Source organism: Argentina anserina, chromosome 2 (assembly GCF_933775445.1).
Source record: "Argentina anserina chromosome 2, drPotAnse1.1, whole genome shotgun sequence".
Lineage (NCBI taxonomy): Eukaryota > Viridiplantae > Streptophyta > Magnoliopsida > Rosales > Rosaceae > Argentina > Argentina anserina.
Window position 1 is genome coordinate 18,526,535 of NC_065873.1, and position 23,787 is coordinate 18,550,321.

The 23,787-nt window shown below is 35.3% G+C and overlaps 1 protein-coding gene and 1 long non-coding RNA gene across 4 annotated transcripts; both read right to left on the reverse strand.

Moving 5' to 3' along the window:
- Positions 1 to 11: 11 nt before the first annotated feature.
- LOC126784902 (MDIS1-interacting receptor like kinase 2-like) lies at positions 12 to 3,963 on the reverse strand. 2 transcript variants are annotated; one of them, XM_050510447.1, is made up of 3 exons: positions 3,413 to 3,554; positions 649 to 3,272; positions 12 to 556 (listed from the first exon to the last, which is right to left on the reverse strand). In XM_050510447.1, the coding sequence occupies exons 2-3, from the start codon at positions 3,149 to 3,151 to the stop codon at positions 183 to 185; spliced, it is 2,877 nt and encodes a 958-aa protein (XP_050366404.1). In that variant the 5' UTR covers positions 3,152 to 3,272; positions 3,413 to 3,554; the 3' UTR covers positions 12 to 182. The 2 variants fall into 2 exon arrangements, with proteins under 2 accessions (XP_050366404.1, XP_050366403.1); XM_050510446.1 differs by having other exon boundaries at positions 649 to 3,963.
- An 11,060-nt stretch (positions 3,964 to 15,023) lies between these two features.
- Positions 15,024 to 23,213, reverse strand: LOC126784751 (uncharacterized). 2 transcript variants are annotated; one of them, XR_007670980.1, is made up of 7 exons: positions 23,117 to 23,213; positions 21,012 to 21,338; positions 20,784 to 20,846; positions 15,820 to 15,899; positions 15,579 to 15,692; positions 15,316 to 15,466; positions 15,024 to 15,144 (listed from the first exon to the last, which is right to left on the reverse strand). It is a non-coding gene; the product is annotated as an uncharacterized LOC126784751 (long non-coding RNA). The 2 variants fall into 2 exon arrangements; XR_007670981.1 differs by lacking the exon at positions 23,117 to 23,213 and adding an exon at positions 22,865 to 22,920.
- Between the last annotated feature and the right edge of the window lie 574 nt (positions 23,214 to 23,787).

Sequence of the window (23,787 nt, forward strand, 5' to 3'; positions counted from 1 at the left end):
CAGGAGAAATGTAGAAGCAACTTGTATATGAAACTAGTATCTCTAAACTGAGGTTATACACTATACGGTACAAGTAATACTTAACCTGGGCTAACCCCCAAAGATTATTCTTTCAAGACATCTATAATACAGTCACATAAATATCAGGTTGACAAACATATAGCTACTAATATCATTCCTTTCTATTTTTGAAGACCAGTGAGTTTGTTGATAGTTAACATACCAAATGGTTCAGAAAGGTAAGGCTGTGTCCGAGCCGATAGTTCTTGTGCCACAAAACGCATTGTGGGTCGTAACTCAGGACGGGAACGTGTGCAAGCCAAGCCTATGCTCACCACAAACACCACTGCTTCTGCCAATTCACCAGCTGGAGGCTCCAACCTTTGGTCTATCACATCTTTCAAAAGCATTTCTGTGTTGTCCTGCAATGTTTTCGATGACTCTTGTAGAGCTTCTAGCATTTCCCCTGGGTGCCTTCCCATCAGGACTTCTAGTGCCAGTACTCCAAAGCTGTATACATCACACTTATCCGTCACCTTCATAGTGTATGCGAGCTCTGTGCATAAAGAAAAAAACACAATAAGCCACAGCAATATCCTAGTCACATAAAGATAAGCCAATAATGAACAAAAGTTAGTGTTACAATACCAGGTGCCATGTAGCCATAAGAACCAGCAACACTGGTCCAGTTGGATGAATCCGGGCTCAGCAGTCTTGCGGTTCCGAAATCTGATAGCCGGGGCTCAAAATCCCATTCCAGCAGCACATTGTTGATAGAAACATCCCGGTGTACAACTGGTGGAGAGCAGTCATTGTGCAGGTATGAAAGAGCATGAGCTAGTCCTTGCACAATTCTGACCCTTGTAGCCCAGTCAAGTTCTGCATTCCCTTCAACTCCATACAATGCTTTTCCAAGACTGCCTCTCTCTAAATACTCATACACCAAGAACATGGAACCTCTCCTTGAACAGAACCCAAATAGCTTGATGATGTTCCGGTGCCTGACATGTGTCAAAGTTCGAATTTCATTCTCAAAACTTTGTCGATTTATTGCTGGAATATCACTAGAATCAGACATGTTAAGTTTCTTGACTGCAACAATTTGACCTGAAAGCAGCTCGGCTTTGTAAACCCTTCCAAACCCTCCTTTTCCAATGCAGTACTTCTCATCAAAGTCCTCTGTGGCCTTCACAATTTCCCCAAACGTAAATTTTACTTCTCTTTCCCAGATGTTTGAATCAAAACTCTCAGACTTCTTAGAACCTTTGGTTTCCTCATCATGCGGCTCAGGTTTCTTTCGGAATATAAGGATCATTGCAATAACAGTCACAATCATTAATAAACCACAAATAGGAACAAGGACTCCAATAAGAACTTTCTTGTTCTTGTTGGACTTTCCACCAGAGGAATTGCATGCAGTTAGTCCTGCTCCTCCACACAAACCAGAGTTGCCAACAAAAGCATTTGCCGGTGCTGTTTGGAAAATTCCACCAGTTGGGATTGGACCAGTCAAGTTGTTGAAAGAAAAGTCATAGCTGTCTAGACTAAGCATGTCAGAGACTGCTGATGGTATTTTTCCAGACAGATTGTTATGTGAGACATTGAAAATCACCAACTGTGTAAGCTTGCCCAAGTTTGAAGGTATGTCTCCTGAGAGCAAATTGCTGCTAAGATCCAACAAGTAACTCAATTTTGAGTTACCAACCTCTGCCGGTATTTCACCAGATAACTTGTTGTGGCTCAAATTTAAGCTTGTCAACCTCAAAAATGTGCCAGCTTCCGCTGGTATTACCCCTGTAAAATTGTTATCAGACAAATCAAGAGTCTCAAGCTTAGTCAATCGGTGGATCTGTGGGATGGTTCCTGTGAAGTGGTTCCTGCTGAGATTGAGAGTGAACAACAAGCTTAGATTCCCAATACCAACTGGAAACTCCCCACTGAATTCATTAGAACCTAGTGCTAGATACTGCAAATTGGCCAACTTCAGAAGCTCAGGTGGAATTTGACCAGAAATTCGGTTTCCATCCATACGCATGTCGGTGATGTTTATGCACTCTCCCCAATCTGGTGAGAGTTCACCAACAAACTTGTTGTGACTAAGGTAAATTTCTTCAAGACTAGGATGGACACCAAACGCATTGGTAATATTTCCGGTGAATTGGTTCTTATCAAGCCGGACTCTAGTTAATGCAGTACAATTTCTCAAGCACGCAGGTAATGGTCCTGTGAAGTTGTTGATATTCACCGTGAATTGTTGCAAAGAAAATCCACTGCACAACTCCGGTGGCAATTCTCCAGAGAAGCTGTTGTTTGAAAAGCTAAGATATCCCAAGCCAGGACTATTTTTCCCAAAGTCACTAGGAATAGTACCGGACAACTTATTGGTGAACACAGAAAAGCTCTGAAGTTTGGTGAGGAGAGAAATGGTATCTGGCAACTCTCCTTCAAGTTGGTTTGTATTGGCATCAAAGACAGACAATAAAGTCATGTTCCCAATCTCCGGGGGGATTGTACCACTGAGGTTATTGGAGAAAAGCTGTATACTCATAAGGTTAGTGAGATTCCAGAATGACATAGGAATCGGCCCGGAGAGCCGGTTACTCGAAAGATCCAAGTTTGTCATAGCTTGCATGTTTCCTATCTCTGATGGAATTGGGCCAGTGAAATTATTTTTGTACAGAAAGAGGAGATCAAGATTTGTCAACATGCCAATTTCAGCTGGAATGTTCCCACTGAAACTATTGTTTTGGAATTGAATAGAGACTATTCCAGTCCAATTGGAGAGAAGAGAAGGCGATATTGGTCCAGTTAATTGATTGTCAGATAAACCCAAATTCACCAAGTTGGTCAACTTTGATAAGGACAGAGGCAATGCCCCACTGAGTTTGTTCAAAGCCAATGCCAAGAAAGTGAGGTTGGTACAATCACCAAGCTCAGAGGGTATTGAGGAATTTAAGAAATTCCCTGAAAAATCAAGGTGCTGAAGCTTCTTGAGTTGGCCTATAGATGATGGGATTTTTCCTTCAAAGAAATTGGTAATCAGCTCCATAGTTTCAAGACCAGACATGGAACCTATACCTTCAGGAATTGGACCACTAAAGTTGTTCACTCCCAAATAAAGGTGTTTAAGGTTGGGAAAGTTATATGGCATTGGGGCTTGGAAATGGTTATTTGTGAGATTGAGATATTCAAGATTGACTAGATTGGTAAGTACCACTTCTGGTATATGGCCAGTCAAAGCATTTTGAGACAAATCCAAGAATGTCAAGTTCCTACATTCAGATATAAATTCTGGGAACTCTGAGTCTAAACTATTGAAAGAAAGATCAAGGTATGTCAACACATGAAAGCCTGAAAATTTAGACCAATCAGCAGGCTCTAAGTAGTTACTTCCAAGAAGCAAATATTGTACCTTTTTGAGACTATCCAGCTGATACGGAATGACACCAGTGAGATTGTTGTTGTGGACACTGAAATACTCAACCTGGGTTAGCCTCCCCATTTCCACAGGCACTTCATATCCAAAAAGATTGTTGCCCAAATCCAAAGTTGTGAGCTTGGTGAGGTTGCCAATGGCAGATGGAATTGCCCCTGTGAAATTGTTGCTATTGAGGTTGAAATGGGTGAGATTCAGAAACTGGGTGAAGTCCAATCCTGACAGTGTTGCAGAAAGGTTGAAGTTTGAGAGGTCAATCTGAGAAACTTCCTTGGTTTTGGGGTCACAGACAATGGAGGTCCAGTTGCACAGGCTGTTGATGTTTGTGAGTGACCATGAACTTAGAGAAGGTGGGGAAGAACCAAAGCTGCTCTTCCAGCTAACCAAAGCCTCTGCTTGTGTTGTGGGTGATGAGATTGCCTTCAATGGCAGCCAGGAAAGCAAGAAAATGTGAAGCAGAGGGAGAAGAAGAAGATGAGGCCTTGGAACACCTCCCATGGTTTTGCAAAAGTTGACCAGTTAATGGTATGTGGGATCAAATCTATATAGACTATAGAGGCTGCAGCATTGGGTCCATTTTGGCTCACAATTCTAATTTATTGTCAACTACATTACAGGGGGACCCCTAGTGTTTTTATGTATGGGGATGAGATTGATCATTGGTGTCATAGATTAGCTCATTGCAACTTGGGAGTTATTAAGATTCTTAGTTTGACTTTGAGGGCAAGTTTAAGAGAGGCATGCTGATGCTGTGGATTTATATGCCCAGCAGCTTCTATGTAGAAGATTGTGCTCTTTGTGCTAGAAAATGTTGAATATCCACAACCAACGACCAAACTGGTGGTCTTCTATCCTTGAGCTTTTACTGTAGTCTATAACTGGATTCGTTTCACGCGTTTTATCTATAGTATAAGGAAGCTAACATGTTGTTCTTTGTCCCATGCCATGCACATCACTGGTTTCTTCTTCTTTTTTCTTTTTTATGTTGAGGACAATTTTTTTCATTTATTCAAAGTAAGGTGAGAATCGAATTCAAGTTGTGTATGTTATTTGTCAAATACGAGTCCAGTCAAAAGTTACCAAATGTGTGCAAATTTGTGTGCGAAGCATTTGACGTGCACAACATACATCATTATCAATAACTACGCACAAAATTATATACAACTCAATTAAAGTTAAAATAAAGGAAAATTTTCAAAAATGTGACATGAAGTTTGGTCCACTCTAAATTTATATACACTAAAGTTCGAAACATATATTTTCGTGCATGAAGTTTCAAATTCGTCTAAGCACAAGTACATGACGTTAAGAACACCATTAACTTCATGTTAATATTCATTTGTCAAAGGGTAATTTAGTATTTGCATTCTTAATCTCTCATCTAACTCATTCTCTGTCTGTCGTGACCTGCAAACGCACGCCCCCTCCAATCTCTCTCTCTCTCTCTCTCTCTCTCTCTCTCTCTCCAGTGATCATACCATCATCTCTTCCTCCATAATCACGATTCACGACCACTACATCCCCTCCATTTCTTACAAATCCACACCCACCAAAATCAACTCCAATTATAATCCCGACCACTGATTCTACCACCAAAGTGCAACGACCTCACCCGGTCTAGAACGAGTCGCTCGAGCTCGTCGTCAGGGACCCATACAACATGGATTGCGATCTGCGAAGAGCTTGAGGTCGAGGTTCTCCTACGAGGATAGTATCACCACTTGTAAAATCTACTTCCTCAGGAGGGTGAAGCTGGTTTAAGCGGAGTAAGTAAACCGCCCCAGTCGCCGCCGCAACAACCTCCGTTGGAGAAGCCAGTAGCCAGTGGTTGTGGTGTTCGAGGAAGGCTAAGTCGGTGTGGTAGAGACTGGTGGTGAGGTTGGGAGCGGAGGTGTCGACGGTGGTGGTGGTTACAAGCAAAGGAGAGTGCGGTACGAGGCGAATTGGATGAAGTGGAGACAGAAAGACTATTTTATCCCTCAAAATATGACAGTTGTCATACAAACTACTAACGTCCTCCACTTATATTTACTCGGTAATTTCATATACCAAAACTTATATGATCTAGAACTTAATGTACAAGATTTTATATGTAGTGGATCAAACTTCATGTATGGTTACTAAAATTTTCTTTTAACAAATAATAAGTTTATTAATTGTTTAACAGACTTATACATTAAACATGTTATCCCTAAGTCTATTCAAACACAATTTATACTAATATAAGTAGAACCAGAACCATCATTATCAGATTGATGGTAGAGGTTTGACGACCCTATTAGTGAAAATACAATATTCCTGCTGCAAATAATGAAGAATCTGTCAAAGTTTGAATTGGGGGCACTTCATATTTTTAATTGGAAAAATGATTAATTTTGCATAATGCATAATCATTTTAAGGTTAGGTATGTGCACACTTATCTTCTCCATAGCGTGGATAGAGGAGCACCCTTATAAGTGGAAAAAATAGCAGTGAATATTTTGCTTAGTGCTAATATTCGTAACGCTAATCGATATTACTCAATGAGAGAGAGAATTAAAATCATGGTTCAAGCAAGATGAATTTTGAGTGAGAACATCTTTACATATAGCTAGCTAGGAGTTTCATGATCGATTATTTGAAAGATGATCGATAATTTTGTTTATTTAGTGCTATGATGAATGGTAAGGCTATGTGAAATTATTTGATCGAACATTGTGACTAATTTGTATATATATTCTCCATCTACAAGTATACGTACAAATTAATGTCGATCACTTAAACTTGCCCCAACTTTATATAATGTGTATATTGCGTTGTTGCAATATACTCCATTACTCATACACTGACTGCGCCGTGCTCCTTGCTCTCTTTCCTGTCACAAGTAGCACAACTTGTCAAAGTGGAGACCACAACAACGTGTTTTTTGACTCTCCGATGCTTAAGTAAGATAGGTAGCAATTTATGCAGAGTAACATTAAATAGTCGGGATTGCTTACCTTATGAGGTCAAGGGTCTGACCTTTAATAGTTGAGTTGAAGACAGATCATTCACTCATCCTCCGATATGAGACTTAATCTAGTTGAGGTGTTCACTGAAACTTCCCTTGAGATGCGCGTGTGGGCGCGTCCGTAGTTGGTTTTAGCCGCATGGTGGCTCGTTACACAACTGGCGTAGCTGGCTCCATGCATGTACTGTGGGATTGGGTTGCTTTTGAGTCTAAGTGTGTTAATAGTTGCACTGATTATGACTAGGCATAAACCTATGCCAACAATCGAGTATGGTGAAATAGTTTATGAGGAAAAAAGATTGCGATCATGATGTGTCCGGACAAATCCATATTTATTTTGTTGAAATATAAGTCTTCTTCGATCAATTAATACAAGTCTTTCCTTTGTCAGGTCTTTCAATAGCTTAGAAACATCGATTTCTACAGTTTTCATCACCTACTGCATTCCCTCGATGGATCAATAGGAAGAGAAAATAAGAAAATATATGTTATACGCATTTCGTAGCTATCAACAACAACCGAGCTAGAGTTTACTATAAAAGCAAAACTATTCAAAGAATAAAAACAAAAAGAGCTAGAGTCCACTATTTAAGGAAAATTGTTCAAAGATTAACAAAATTAGTTAACAACCAAATGAGCCAGCTAGCTTCATATATGAAAGCCAAATGGTAAAGTGGATATGAAGTAAGGTCATCTTCTCGAGATAAACTTCTGGGCATTAATGTATCATATCCAGAATGGTGTAGCTAGGGATACGTACCCATGCATGCAGCCAACAACCCATGTAGCTAGGACTTCAATATGACATTTTAGTACCTAATATTTCAAAGAGCACCATTTAGTATGAAGTTCGATTTTATGTGACATTTTATTACTTATGTTCACTTATTTGTTAAATATAGAGAGTAAAATTGACATTTACATATTATTTATTAAAATAAAAATAAAAATAGAATTTTATGGGTTCAAAACTAATTTCTATCACGTTGGTATTCATTATTTTTTGTATCATTTGCAATAAAATAAACATAAATTAATTTTAACCTTTAATTAAAGGTGAAAATTGGATTTTTATTTAGGAAATCTAGAATGTGTGATTTAAATACTCACGAGAATATCTTTAATTAATTAAATATAGCTTTGTGGAGTAGTTTGTGAGAAGATTAAATTTCATAAACATAAAATTGACTTATACTATTAACATGATCAAACAATGTTAACTTAAACACATAAAATGATTAAAATTTGAGAATAATAAACACATAAATTAAAAACATGTTTTTATTGTATTTTATAAATAATATATTTAAACGTCTATTTTATCTTTTTATTAGTCAACATAAGTATTAAAGTGTCGTATAAAACATAACTTCAAATACCAAACTATCATATTTAAAATATTAAGTACCAAAATGTCCGATTGATCATACCTCATTTACCATAGAAGGAATTTACCAACTAAAAAAAAAATTGCAGATGCTGCTGCAAGAAGAGGATGATCAGACTTGGATAAAATTGAGTGAGAGTGAAAGTGTGAAACAAATAAACAAGGCCAATATGTAAGACGAGAATAATTGTTCTGTTCTGATTCTTAAAAAAATGTAGGTGAATCGGTGATTCCGATACCAAGCAATTACAAGCACCAGGGAATAAAACTAATTGGGAAGAGGAAAAAGGCATATTAAGGTTAGAACTTTAGTCTTTGTCGACCTTACCATATATAAGAAGCTTAATTAAGGTCGTTCCTGGCGGCCGGCCTAATCTGTCATTGAGCTGCCGGTGAAAGAGAAACTGTGAAAGCGAGCTGAGCTAGCGCGTGATATTGAGAGTTTAGACCTAACCTAGTCAAAAACATACACCAATGGTCCAGAGATTAACAATTTTCTTATTCGATCAGGCAAGCCAGGCCTTACAACAAATGGAATTGAACCATGTAATTATTGGCGAGTGCTACAAACTCAATTCGCCAAGATATAGTCCAATTAATCAAAGAGTGTGCCGCACAATTGCCAAACAAAGTTTTCTTGACAGATATAATACAGTTTTTTAAAGAATTTTCTATATCAAGAGAGTAATTTTTATTAGGACATTATGTCAAAATATTATATCTTTCCTGATTATCAAGAATAAATTGAGATTTAGTTTCAATCAGCGCAGCAGAATTTAAACATGGACATAGGATTTCATGTTAGATTTTTACAACTTGTACCAACTATTGAAGATAGCTTTATATCCCCTCGAGGCGAAATCCTTTGGAGGTACATCCAAGTAAGGCCAATTAGTCATGACTGAATCTGAAACATTCGAAAAGAACTTCTCAATTTGCCCAGATTGTAACGTAATGGATCCACGTACTAACGCATGCATGACTGGCAGATTTTGCATAGCTCCAAACACTCACTAACTTGGGGAATTGATCATAGTATCCTTTAGAAGTGCCCCCTTCTCAAAAGTTTGACTAGCTTGCTTAAAATTTTGCACGTATAGTCGTCTTGTTGATCGGTGAAGTTCACTCTCACTACTGTAGGCATGAAAGTAGGTGGATAAATTTTTTACCGAGGTTTTTCGTTTCCTATGGCTCCAATTTCTGGTCCCCCAAAGCTCGTTACACTATTTTGGGTAAGTCAAAATAAGATATTTTTTTCCATCACATAAAGAACGGAGCTAAAATTAATTTTGGGTAAGTCAAATTTGTTGGAGAGAAGAGATCCCACATCTAAAAAATGACAAAGAAAATAATGCTTATAAGTGGGTGGATAATAACCAATTGTACCGAGGCCTTTTGTGATTAAAACCCAACACCTGTGAGATGACTAAGTTGGGACAATATCGGTACAGTTGGTCCACGGGTCACGATTGTCGCTGTTTAACATGGTATCAGAGCGGGTCCCTCTCCAGTCGCGCCTCCAATCTTTCGTGGGCCCGAGTTGGGTGCCACTTTTTCATGCCATCGGAGGATTTCCGATTGGATGGCCACTAAGTGTCGTTGGTTACTGGACCTTAGTTTCTTTCATCCCAGTATGTGGGATGTTAATCTGTCACGTGCAGACCTAAAAATTAGGTTGCACGTGAGGGGGCGTGTTGGAGATGAGACATCCCACATCTAAGAAGTGACAAAGAAAATAAAGCTTATAAGTGGGTGGATAATAACTAATTGTACCGAGGCCTTTTGTGATTAAAACCCAACACCTGTGAGGTGGCTAAGTTGGGACAATATTGGTACAGTTGGTCCACGGGCCACGCTTGTCGCTGTTTAACAAAATTCACGACATTCTACTGTAACCTAGACTAAAGTGTAAATGGTTCTAATTAGGGCTGAGCATCTATCGGTTCGGGTTGGTTTTAGGCCCAAACCGAATCCAAACCATTTCAAACGGTTTCTTATTTCCAAACCGATCACCGAATTTGAATGGGTCGGGCTGAATATTTTGGTTTGACCGAATTTTCTATTCGGGTCGGTTCAGTTTCAGTCCACATTAGAATGTAAAATGTTTTTGCAATTTACAAGAGGTATGATTCAATATCTCAACCTCTTAAGTGCGCTGTAACACCCAAACCACTACAACAGACATATTTTGTTAATATTTATGTATAGTGTGTATATATTTAGATCAAACAAATATATGAAATAAATTATTAAAATGTCAAACTAAGATTCGAACCCATAACCAAATATATATTAACCTTGCGCCATACCACTACGCTAAAAGACAGTTTTAGATGTATTTTGTTTAAATTCAATCGATTCGGTTTTTAAGCGGTCGGTTCAACCACCTAAATCATATCCAAACTATTTTAACCGGTTTCAGTTCGGTTTTCACTATTCTCCAAATTATATTACTTCGGTTCGGTTATTCAAACTATATTTTTGATTCGGTCGGTTTTACTTGTTAAATCGGTTTTATGCCCACCCCTAGTTCTAATCGTTTTCGAGGGCTTCGTAGTTGGCGCTTCCATGTGGTATGGTGGCAGAAGCCCCATTGATCAATCGAGGCGGCCAAATTTCAGAGCACGTCTATGTTGAGAAACTGAAACATCTTCACTGTAATTCTGAAGCAAAATTGTAAACATAAACCCCGTCCCATTGGCCATCATAATTTAAGTATCCAAAATTCTGAGGCAAATAAAATCCCATCTCGATCACCATTGAAAAATGATGGAAAAAGATCACCGAAAAATCGACCCATGCAACCAAACGCGCGCAGACGGCAGACGCCTCCTTTCATGAAGAAATCATACACGAGGTTGCGGTTTTAGCATTCAAATGCAAAGAGCAGTGGCGATATCTAATCCAGGTTCCAGAACTCTTATCGTCACCCACACCCACCTCAACAGTCCAACAACAGCCAAATCGGCGACGGAAGCAGTTTTGGTGAGTATACCTCGGCCTATAATCCCACTTATATCTTACAATGAATTTTCTACAATAGAAATAGATCTAACTCGGGATGTATATATGTGATCGGAACTTGATCTAATTAAAGATGGACAAATTTTAAATACACTCCACTAAATACTTAATACACACTCACTACTCAATACACCACTCATTTTATTTCTCATTTTAATTTTGTACTAAATACACAACCCAAAGTGACTAAAATACCCTTAACTCAAGGTATCTTATAATTTCATATGATTTTAAAAAAATACATATAATTAGTATGTACTAAGACACACTAAATTTGTAGTGGTCCATAAATATTGATTATTAAAAAATTCTTACATGAAGATGAATTCTCAAACATGAAAAACGGTAAATGAATTCTTCTTATTTGATAAATTTTTACCTATTTTTCATTTTTCATCATCGATTTCGTTTTTTTAAGAAGATAAATTTCATTAAATGTAATAACCCTAATTTTTAAACAATTTTTGGTTTGATTTGAACTCTATAAAATTTCAAATTTTAATTAGAATGAATGTGATTGGTTGCGACGTTATGAAACAAGAAACGGAAACGTTCTCGGAACATTTAATTAGAAAAACGTTACGTTTCCGCAACGTATATATCGACTTTTATTTCGTCGCTCGGTTGTGAAAGCTTCCTTCACAAAAGTTGTAGAGCTCGTCGATACAAGTGCGTGGACATGTGACGCGTTCGAATCGGACGTCGGACGCGAAAGTTATTAATGTCGGAAGTTTGTTTCCGATTTTGGAAACTAGTATAAAAGGAAATGTTTTCAGCTATGGTTCCCATAATTGGAAACCCCTTCTTTCCTCTTTCTCCCCGCCTCCTTTTCTCCTCTCTCCCGAAAACTCTCTCATCCTCTCGGCTCGACGACGAATCGCCGCCCTCCGTGCTCCTCACCGCCGGCCTCACAACCACGACGCGACCTCCCTCCGAGCAAGGCACGGACTCCAGCGACGCCGTGAAGCTTCGGCTTGACTCACAGGAACCGAGCACAGTCGGTCCGATCCAACCAACGAACTCCAACGATTTCAAATCGTGTTTTAGGTAAGGGTTTGGTTAATTCAATTGTTAAATTGCTTGTTGGTGAATTTGTGAATGTTTTGGAGAGGTTTTGAGGTAGATCGGAGGTGGAGGAGCGGAGGAGGAAAGGGAGGATATTTCCGCCGCCATGGATGGCGCGTGGGGGTGCGTGGGATAGCCTAGGGGTGGTCTGAGACCGTAGGAAGGAAGAGGAGGAGGAGAGGATGAGTTTTGGGGCGGAGGTGGCATGATACGCTCCGGCGTCGGAGTAGGCGCGTGGGCCCCACGCGCGGTCGCCGGCAAGTGGCGCGTGTATCCCACGCGCCGCCACGTGCGGCGGCGCTTGAACAGTAACTCCGACACAGTAAATTGTAAAATTTTATTTTTACGTACGGTGAATATAAAAGTAATTTACGTACAGTAAAAGTAAATTTTATTTACGTATGGTAAATGTAAATGTAAATTACTTTTAGTAAAGGTAAAAAGTAATTTTGGAAGGGTAATTCGGTAATTATTATTTACTGAGACAGTACGTACATTTGAATAATATTTATACGTACAGAAATACGTAAACAGTATATACTCATACAGAGATACGTATTGGATGTGTATTTGTACAGTAATACATGAATAGTAAATACGTGAATAGTAAACGGTGAATAGTACTCAGTGAACAGTAAATTCGTAAACCCGAAAATTGCTGAACAGTAACCGATTATTACTGGTTCGGCATTTAAAGGTTTACGAAACGTTTCTAAATCCTTTTCTTATCTTTTCAAGGTGATCGATAAATCAAGGAAATGAATTATCTTCGGAAATTGTGGAATTACGCTCGAATCGATAAGGTGAGTAAAATCTCACATAGTTACGAATCTACCTTTGCGGTGTTCAAGATTTTCGCAAGAGTTTTAAATATTGAAATACGACATGTATATGATATAGTGGAATATATATATTTGTATAAATGGTAAATAAGTACTTATATATATAGTTTGCTATTTTATATACTGTTATGAATTCATTGGAATTGGTCATTTCGATGACGAGAATTATATGACGAGCATGTGAATTAATTTGTATAATATGAGGTGTGATTATTGTACGTGATTTTAATGTGTTGTTAAACGTTTTGTCTTCGGACGTGTTTATGAATTATGACATGTATATGATATAATGGATTATATATATATATTGTATAAATGGTAAATAAGTACATATATATATAGTTTGCTATATAATATACTGTTATGATTTTATCGTGATGATGTCATTTCGATGAAAAGATATTATCTAGCATGTGATTTTGATTTGTACAATATGATGTGAGATTATTGTACGTGAATTTTAACATGGAGATTGTTAAAATGTTGATTGTCTTCGGACTTGATTTTTGTTCAATATGATGTGAGATTATTGTACGTGTTTGGCAAGTCGGAACCTAGCCTTTGGCCGGGCGAAAGTTACGATACAGTTAGAGCTCTAGTCTGTCTGCCAGAGCACTGCATGTGAGGTAACAGGTGGTTATCGGCTCATGAGTACTCATATAGTTTTAGATGTTGGGTAGCGGGTGGTTACCCAATATCGGCGGTGTACTACGTGAGGGGTAACAGATGTGTACCAGCGTTCATTAGTACCCGTATTATAAATGTTTTGGGTAACCAGAAGGGTTGTCCGATTTCTTATGAGCACTTCCATTTCATATATTTTTGGGACAACCAGATTGGCCGTCCATTGACTCATGAGGACATTTATAATTGTTGATTTGTGATTTTTCGTATATATTGATATGCGAATTATATTTTCATTTTACTCATACGAGCTATAAGCTTACCGGGTTTGTGATTACAATCCCGGTGCACCAATTCGATGGTGTAGGGGATAATTCTGCAGGTGTCGACTAGTGGGGATTGAGAGACGACTCCGGAGTCTTGAAGTTATTCATTATCCTGCTCGTGGTGTGGTTTTCATTTCAGAATTGTGTGTGAGAAATTGTGAGGACTTATTGGTGAGTTTTGTGAGGGATTGTGAGGATTATTACATTTCCATTTTATGTAATGCTGAATTATAAATTTGGGTTGTAATAATTGGTTTTCTGAGTTGTATTGAGAACTCAGTGATGATCCGCTGTGCATTTTAAACGATTTCGATTTCATTGAAATTGTTCAGTGTTTAACGACTTTGAAATTTTGAGTTTTCATACTCGAAATTTTAGGGTCGTTACATTAAATGAGAAAGATCATAATGTCTTAAGATATATTATCTTGGTTTGACATTCTAACTTGGAAATTATAAATTTTTTAAGAAAGAAATAAAGGGATGACTTAATAATCAAAATTTTCCACTTAATTTTCTATCAGATAAATATAAATTTTTTTTTGCAGAAACTTACTTAATTTCTCACATTATTAGTTTTTGAAATTTTTTAAGATTGTAATATTTATTTTTTCTTAATTAGGGGCATATTTTGGTTATTTCCCATACCCATAAAATTTAATTTGAAATCTTAAAAGATATGGATGTGTATTAAGTAATTACGGGTGTGTATTTAAAACTTCTCTTAAAGAAGATATGTAGCTTTTTGACAAGTTGACGTTTGAGTAAGTTCGACTGATTATTTCATTTATTTGTCTAAATATTAAAATGTAATGTTGATATCTGAAGTTTTTAAAAATTGAGATAATAATAGGAATCGATCCCTCCGAGATCTGCTATATGTGGGAGATGTTTATGAAGCTCTTGAATGTGGGTAATGCATGGTTATGGTGTGGTGGAATCTGGAACCATGGACCAAACTATTTTCTATATGCATGTCTGAATGAAGTTGTGTTCATGCTGCTTAGGTCTAGGAAGAGCTTAGTACGCAGTGCTCCTGGAGTACAAGTATCATTGGACCAAACTAGTAAATCATTTTCAAACTAGACAAATGCCCGCGCTTTGCCGCGGCGAGGTTTGTGTATGTGTATGTTTATGTTTGTTATTTCAATTTAATAATTAAAGATATAATGGAGATGACAAAAGGAAATACATGACATTTGCGTACATATATAACTTCTACTTCGCCTTAATTTAGCTATATTATACATATATTCATATATATATATATATACATACATATACATATATTAAACCAAAATTGGAGCCATTATATTCAAAATAAGAAACGCTCCAATCGCCTTAATTCTGATTTTACAAACCAAAATTGATATGCCCATAAATAAAATTAATCATGGGTAATATTCCAATCTTCTTGAAAAAAGAAAAACAAAGATGTGTTTCCCTCGTGCCTGTAGAAATAGGAATAACTTTGTGAGTATAAGGAAGTGTTTAGAAGATAATGTGCATAACAGGTGGTTGATTATTAAACTATCTGCATATGTAATCTACCATCATACCGCTTCAGACAGATTGTGCAATGAACAAACATACTAAACAGAGAAAGCATAGAGAAGACGCACCACAACAGTAATCTTAGGTGTCCAAAACAAAGCTTGTTACTGTTTTTAGTTTAACTGAAGCCTCTCCTTAAGCGAAAGTTTCACGCGTCAAATGATGCTATCATCAAAATGTACATATGAAAGTGGACTTTTTCAGCTCCCATACCATGATCTTAGAAGCAATAGAGCAAAAAGAGTCAGGTGATTGAAGATGCTGATATGTTTTGTTGAGAAATCATAAACATTGGAGAGCTAGATCAAAATAAAGTAATTTTTCAGTGTACCTTAAAATAGCATGTTGGTGCATGATGAAGAACCACTATTTATAAAGTATATTTGGTCTTTCTCCTTCCATACACTTAAGGTCTTTTATCCAGTATGATCCAAGAATTTACCAACTGATAACAAAATGGTATATCATAATTAATCACATCTGATATGAATGCAAGAGAATACATATAGAATTATGAATATCAATTCATTCAATTAAACCAAAAGTGCAAGATTTGTGAGAATCGAGCTTACTAAAAAATTACGCCCTACACTTATGTACACCTGACTCAGTAAGAATGTAACAAAACACATTTGCACCATTTATTATTTTCCTGCACATCAGATTCTATTCAATTATAATATGAGACATAATATTGCAGGAAAAAAAAGGTATACATGTATACAAATGCCAAATAGAATGTAAGGTAACAAAATGATCACCTAAAAAAGTGAAACTGATTTAACAAAATTGTTCCTAGCTGTTGTCAAGTATTATTGATATGCGCACCTAAATTTAATGAAACAAATGAGAATTATGAGATGAAGCATTAAAAGACATGACTAAAAGTAATGATTGACAAAAACATGACGGAATTGACAAATTAATGTTTTACCAAAGTAGAAATTGATTTTCCATTGAAGTCACAACAAAATCTATGTATGGGGAAAGTTTTTTTTTTCTTTTCTTATTGAACAAATTGATTTTATATAATGGCTTTCAATTTTCAAACAAAACTGTTTATGAATATTTATTCACAACTTTTGTAATACATCTTTGAATACTATATTTTTTGTGTATGTATTTGGGATATTGTTATTATTGTTTATCGTAATTTTAAGACGATCTTTTGATGTAGCTCTTGATAATGCAACATAAAGTTGTCCATGACTAAAAATTGGTTCAGAAAGAAATACACCAACTTGATTGAGTGATTGACCTTGAATTTTATTTATAGTCATTGCATAACATGGTTTTACAGGAAACTGACGCCGTTTAAATGTAAATGGCCATCTGTGTTCAGTTGCTGTTAAAGTAATTCTTGGTATAAAATTTTTTTGTCCAATATTGTTTCCTGTTAATATTTTTGCTTCTATTAATCTGTCAAACAACTTTGTTATTATCAATCTTGTTCCATTACATGGACCATTTGTTTGATTTAGGTTTCTCAATAGCATAATTGGCATATCAACTTTTAAACTTAACTCGTGCAACGGAAGTCCATTAAATTCGAGTTGGTTTAAAAATTCAGTTGGATATAGAAGATTAATATATTCATCATTTCCAGAGTCGGCAGAAATTGTGTCATGACTATAATATGTAGTAATTTCACCTGGTAATAAGTTTATTCCATAATTATTTATGTTTATAACAGTTGAATTTCGTGCAGTGACAATTGCACGTTCTCTTAAATAATTGATATTATTATAATTTATGTTAAAGTCAGGATAAGTGGCATTAAATATCGCTTCAATAGGATCAACGTGTGAATTAATCAATAAACTGTTTGGAATTTCTATCCAAGATGTGTCTTTATCATCTGTATGATAAACTGAATTTACACGACCCTCGCCAATTTGTAATATCCAATTTGCAAAATCAGAAATTTCTTTTTTTTCATTTTCAGTCAAACCAGTCTTTGATAATCGCATATTTTCGGTTAAGTTAAATACTTTGAACGAAGACCAAAGGTATGAATTATTTAGTGAAACTTTGATAATGTCTTATTTGGAAAGGGACTACAGGTAAAATTTGTCTAAAATCTCCACCCAATAATATTGGTTTTCCACCAAATGGGATATCACTTTGTGTCTCATTAGATTTTGTAAGAATGTCACGTAAAGATTTATCTAATGCTTCAAAACAAAATTTGTTACACATTGGAGCTTCATCCCAAAGGATCAGATCTGTTTTTTCAAGAAGTGTTGCAAGAAGAGTTCCTTTTTTAATTGGACATGTTGAATAATCATCGACATTAAGGGGTATTTTGAATCGAGAGTGTGCAGTTCGACCGTTTGGAAGTAACAATGATGCTATACCGGATGAAGCAACAGCCAAAACTATTTTCCCTTCGGATCTCAATTTGTTGATTATTGTATGCCATAAAAAGGTTTTTCCAGTGCCACCACTACCATGAACAAATAACATTGCGGTTTTCTTTTCTTCAATTCGTTTAATAACATGATCATATATCTTTTTTTTGGCAAGAGTTTAACTGAGTTACAAATTTCTCATGATTATGTTTTAGAAGCTGAATGTCGTAGTTAAATTCTTCTCTTAACAATCTGTTCCTAAGTTCTTTTATTTTATTTTCATCTGGCATTGGTAATTGATAATCTTGTAATGACTTCGATGACATGTTAAGTATCGCTTCTAATTCATATAAGAGATTGTTCTTTAATTCTGGTTCAGGTATTTTTAAATCAAGGAATCTTAATTCTGTTTGAGTATTATGTATGATATCTTCACACATAGTTAGCCAATGAGTATCGAATAATTTTTGCGGATTTGAAACTTCACAAAATATAAGAATTGTAACAAATAGTTGACGCATTTCAGAAGCTGTTGCAATAAAAGATGAATCTGTTAATGCGTCAATCCATTCTTTATCTTCACCTAATAAACCCAAAGCATGACATGCTTCTTTGTAGGACGAATATGTAACACCATTAATAGTTTTTACGGAATCAAAATTTGTGCAACCTTTTTGAAGATTTAATAACATTCGTAAGAAGTATAATTCACCTTTCATAGGATGCACATAAGCTATTCTACCAATAGTTTGATATTGTTGTCTTGGTTTCCAAAATTTAATACTTTTGTCCCAAACAAACTTTGTTAGAAATTGAGCGTAGGTCAATTCTCTTGCTTCCTTATAAATCCTGTTTGCTTGAAACCAGGCGGTAAGTGTGGTAAAATCATTTGCTTGAGATTTTAAAATGGATTCAAGATCATCGGTTTCTTTAAAAACAACATTTTGTTGAGAAGGCAAATGAATTTCTAAGCGTTGAACTGCAGGATATCTTGAATGAATTGCATATTCAAATAGTTTCCATACAGATTCATGTGGACTCAAATATCGACAATTAAGATAAGACTGAATTTCATCTTTATTATTCTCATATAGTGCAACTCGAGCTCTATCTGGACCTTTATTAATATATTTGAATAAATATTTAATTAACATAGATTGAGAACATGATTCGACGTTAATATGAGCATTGTACCTTAGCAATAATTTAGCATTATATGGCACTACAAACTCATTACCAATTGCAACTCCATTTTTTATGACAAATCTTGTACTATCATCACGTCGTCTATACACAGGTGGTTTGATTCTTTCAAATATAGTGTTGTTATTATATGGTTTTGGAAAAAATTTAGAACATTTTTTATCTCGCATGCAAGGAGCTTTTATGTCTATCTCTCCACAGGGTCCGTGAATCATAAATTGACTAACAATTTTATAAAGCTCTGGATGAGTGTTTTTATCGGGTAGTTCAGCTGATATAATAGAATCAATGTCATTTGGGTTATAACATTTATAATCTTGCTTCAACCAAAATAACATGTGGGCATGAGGTAATCCTCTTTTTTGAAATTCAGTTGTGTGCACATGTGCCAAAACCTCTCCAAATGGTTCTCCCGATTTAATATACTCAATCATATCTTTCAATTTTAATTGAAAAATTCTACAAATTATATCAGGCCTGTCTTCTTGTCTATATCCAGGATTCTTTGCAAAATATCTTACTATTTCAGGCCAATTCACATTGCAAGTAAAAGTGATGAATAAATCTGGATTTCCGTAATATCTACAGATTGTCATTGCATCTTGATAGTTATTAATCATATCTCTAGGACTACCAGTATGAGAACTTGGAAGATATATTCTTTGTCCCACATCACGACCTTTATTAACCCCATCAGCATAAGCATTATAAAGTTCATCACGTTTTTCAACTCTGAATTTTTCTTGATGATTTCTAATATAGTCTAATTCAGTTTCCTCAACTGTTGCATAAGCATCTACTAAATATTGTTGAAATAATCTTCCACCTTTTAATAAAGTATCTGTATTTTTGTCTCTGTCATGAATATAATATTTTATGAAACTTCGCATCGACATCTTTTTCCTTTTCTTGGCGTTAATGGAAGGTTCTAATAACAAATTGACGTTGTATCCATCTTCTCCATATGGAAAAAGTATTGGATACTGTAACGATATGTACTTTGGGTGAATTTTAGAAATTCGCTTTAAATAACCTTGATTAGATTCAATTATAATATCTTTATTTGAATTGAATTCTCCAATATCACCAACAATTAAACCACCAATCTCATTACTGGTTGGTTCCTCATATTGTTTACTATCGGTTGGTTGTCGACTAAGTATAGTCATATGAAATGAAGGCAAAGATTTGTCTTCAAATTTATTTCTAACAGTTCGAAATAATTTGGTCAACTCATTTACTTCATCAAACATATGAATAAGCCCTTCGACAATTTTTGGTTTTATTTTTTTATCATGATTAGAAGGGCCAATAGCATTAATTCGATTTGAAATTTCATTTTGAGTGTCATATACATATAATTGTGCGTATTTAGGTGGTTCACCTTCAGGTGGTAACACAGAACCCATTAAGTGGTGTACTTGACCACATATTTTGAAGACATATGGTCCATTCCCATTGTTTATATCTTTATCAATTTTCGCGCCCATTGAAGTGAAAGAAAACATTGAATTATAAACTCTGATGTTATTTCTAAAATTCAAACTTTCTTGGCTATTATTTCGATCTAACAATTGCTGAAGAAATTTTGGTGTTGGATTTGATTGTTTTAGTTTTACTTGGCTTTGTTTACAACAACATGTGTATATAATAGGTGTGTTGTTAGACGCTCGTTTATTTGCTTCATCTAACCAAAAGTAAGTTTTACAATGAACACATTGGAACTCATTGTCACCAAAATCTCGATATTGCACGACAAAACCTGCAACTGAAATTTGTTTAAATAAAAAATTTATTTTTGTAAAATGTTAAGGAAATATAAATTTAAGGCTTGGTTCAATATTTAAGGTTAAGAGAATTTTATTTCTTAATTCACACCTCAACTATTCATAAGTTAAATAATGAAAAATATTCCTCTATGACTAACTTAAACATGGAAAGTAAACGGTAAAAGTTTATTATGAGTTGTAACAATTTCTAACCTTGTTTCTTATTTTGATATGATGCTTGCCCAGTGGTAAATAGATTCAACCTGGAATTGTCCGCTGCAATTTTACAAAAAAGAAAAATTTAAATTAATAATTATAGATATGATTTATCGTACCAGTGTATTATATATAAAAAAACACAGTTATACCGTGCAACTCTCTAAAATCATTAAATGTGACTAATGAAATACATACACTCAGGTATTTTAAGCAGATACATACCAATTATGTTTTCATTATCATCAAGGACTTGGGAAGTTTCTGCATGCTCATTTTTGAAATCAAATGAATCAGCAATTGTTTCATCATTAATTTCTTGATCATAGAAACTTTCAAAATTCATAGAAGATTTCCCATCTTTCATTTGTTCAAAAAAGAATCTTCTTTTAGACAAAATTGCTCCATCACTTGCTTCATTTTTTTGTATGTGTTCATTAGATTGATGGAGCTCATGCATGCAGTTAAGTTGATGTTTTCTTGATGTCATCTCACATTTCAAATCTGCCAACTTCCTCTTCCTTGCAGTCATCCTTGTTTTAGGCGCCATATCTAGTAAGTAAAAGAAACTCAATGATCATTTATACTACACTAATGTAATTAAACAATCTATTTCTCATCAATATGCCTGGATCTAAAATAATATTGCGACTGGATGCGACACAGTTCCTTGATTCTGCTATGCTTGATTCTAAATCAGCAAGAAAATGGACTAACTTACTATTACTACAACCTATATAAAAATAGCATAATACTAATTAGGTAGAGTAAATACAATGATATATATATATATATATATATATACATGATGTAAAAACATTGATGACTATCATGCAAGAGGAGAAATTTATACTTCCTAACACCAACTGAATAGAACACAAACATGAATAAGAAACAAAAAAAAAACAAACAAACAGCAAATAGAGGAATAGCAGCCGAATGTTACAGAGAAGTCTATACAATAAACTTGTAAACAGTAATATAAAATGGTAATGACAACTCCTGCAATTAACACAAACATGAGGGTAAAATCATAACTTTACGTTAGCTTAGCTACAGGGCTTAGTCACAGTGCACCGACCTAACTAAAAAATGAGAACAACAATGTTATAAAGTTATAGAATTGAAAACAAAACAACTTTCCTCTGCAAATCAGAGATTCCTATACAGAGCACCACAACTTACTATGATAAAAATATAAATAACATTCGGGTCAAAAATATATAGAACCAATTATAATTCACAGTACTTATAATCCATCTCAGGAAAAAAAAAGACCAAACATGTAGCAACCAATTACCTAGGAAAATTATGATCTAATTGAATAGAGATTGTGTTGAAGGAACAATGGTATAGGCCATTTTAATGGTCAACTTACTCCCAGCTAATAATCACATCAGAAAAACCAAACATTTAACTTTCTTACTTTGCTGCCTTTGAAGATTATTTATTTGTTACCTAGCCTGTAAACCTTCCTTGATGTGCCTCTCATTATATGTTCTAGAGTATTTTTCAATAAATTTGGCCACCCCTTGTGCTTTTCTGTTGTCCTTATTAATTATTTCATTGAGCGTCTGATTTATCAACTGTACCAACCAAGGTTTCTCAATAAGTATTCTGCTTATCAATAGCCAAAAAACTACGTATGATATTATGAAGTTGAAACATCATGTCAAAGTGAAGAAAGTTTTGCAAATTTATAGTGAGGAAACTGCCGATGTGCTCACATTGTCCTCTTTTTTACCATACTTACATAAATGTCTTGAATTTTGGACATGATTTCTATCTGTTAATTAATTCATGATCTAGAAATTTTCAACTCAGTCTGATGTTAATTAATTTTCCAAAGTTTAGTCTGAAGTTGGAAAAGTTTCCAGAATTTTAAGTGTAGTTCTTTATGTTTGCTGCTCAATTTGGAACTCTTATCTGATTCATTTAACATGTGTCCTTGTATGTGGAATAAGACATTTCAATCGCCAATTCAAAAAAAAAAAATTCCAACATCTCTAGATTAATTTTTATTAGAAAATTAGCTTTAAGAGATACTTAATCACCCAAAGGAATTGAAGTAAGAGTACCCAATTTAGCTATGTGAATGACGTATGAAAATCTATTCCACACTTGACCTGGCGACCTCACTGATAGACAATTCCAACCCTAAAAATTACAATCCCAAATCAAAAATTCATAGTGAGTTTCAATCTCAATTGAAAGTAAATCTATAACAACCCCTAACCACTCCAATTGTGAGCAAGACAAAAGGGTGACCAGATTGAGACCCAAAGAAAGACATAATCCAAATATCAATATAAGATAAAACGAGAACATACCCGGAGAAAGATCGCAACTTCTGTCGAATGACAGAATTTCCCACAAAAACTAACAGACTGGAGAGAAGAAGAAGATGATGATGATGATGATGATGAGGCTATTAATTGGTGATGAGGATCTGAAGGTGTAACGACCCCAAAATTTCGACCTTAAAAACTCAAAATTTCAAAGTCGTTAAACACCAAACAATCTCGATGAAATCAAAATCATTTAAAATGCCACAGCGGATCATCTCTGAGTTCAAAATACAACTCAGTCAAACTGATTATTACAACTCAAATTATAATTCAACATTACAACAAATGGAAGTGTATAATCCTCACAACAACCTCACAAGATAGTCACACAAAATCCTCACACAAGTTGGGGATAAATAACTTCAAGTCCTCTGAGCGGTCCGTCAATTCCCGCTAATCCACACCTGCGGAGTTATCCACTACACCATCGAATTGGTGCACCGGGATTGTAAACACAAACCCGGTAAGCTTTACAGCTCGTATGAGTAAAATGAAAATATAACTCGCATATTAATATATATACGAAAATCCACAAATCAAACAAATATAAATGCACTCATGAGTCAATGGACGGCCCATCTGGTCGTCCCAAAGAAATATGAAATAAAACGCTCATGAGAAATTAAGTAACCCTTCTGGTTACCCAAATGCAT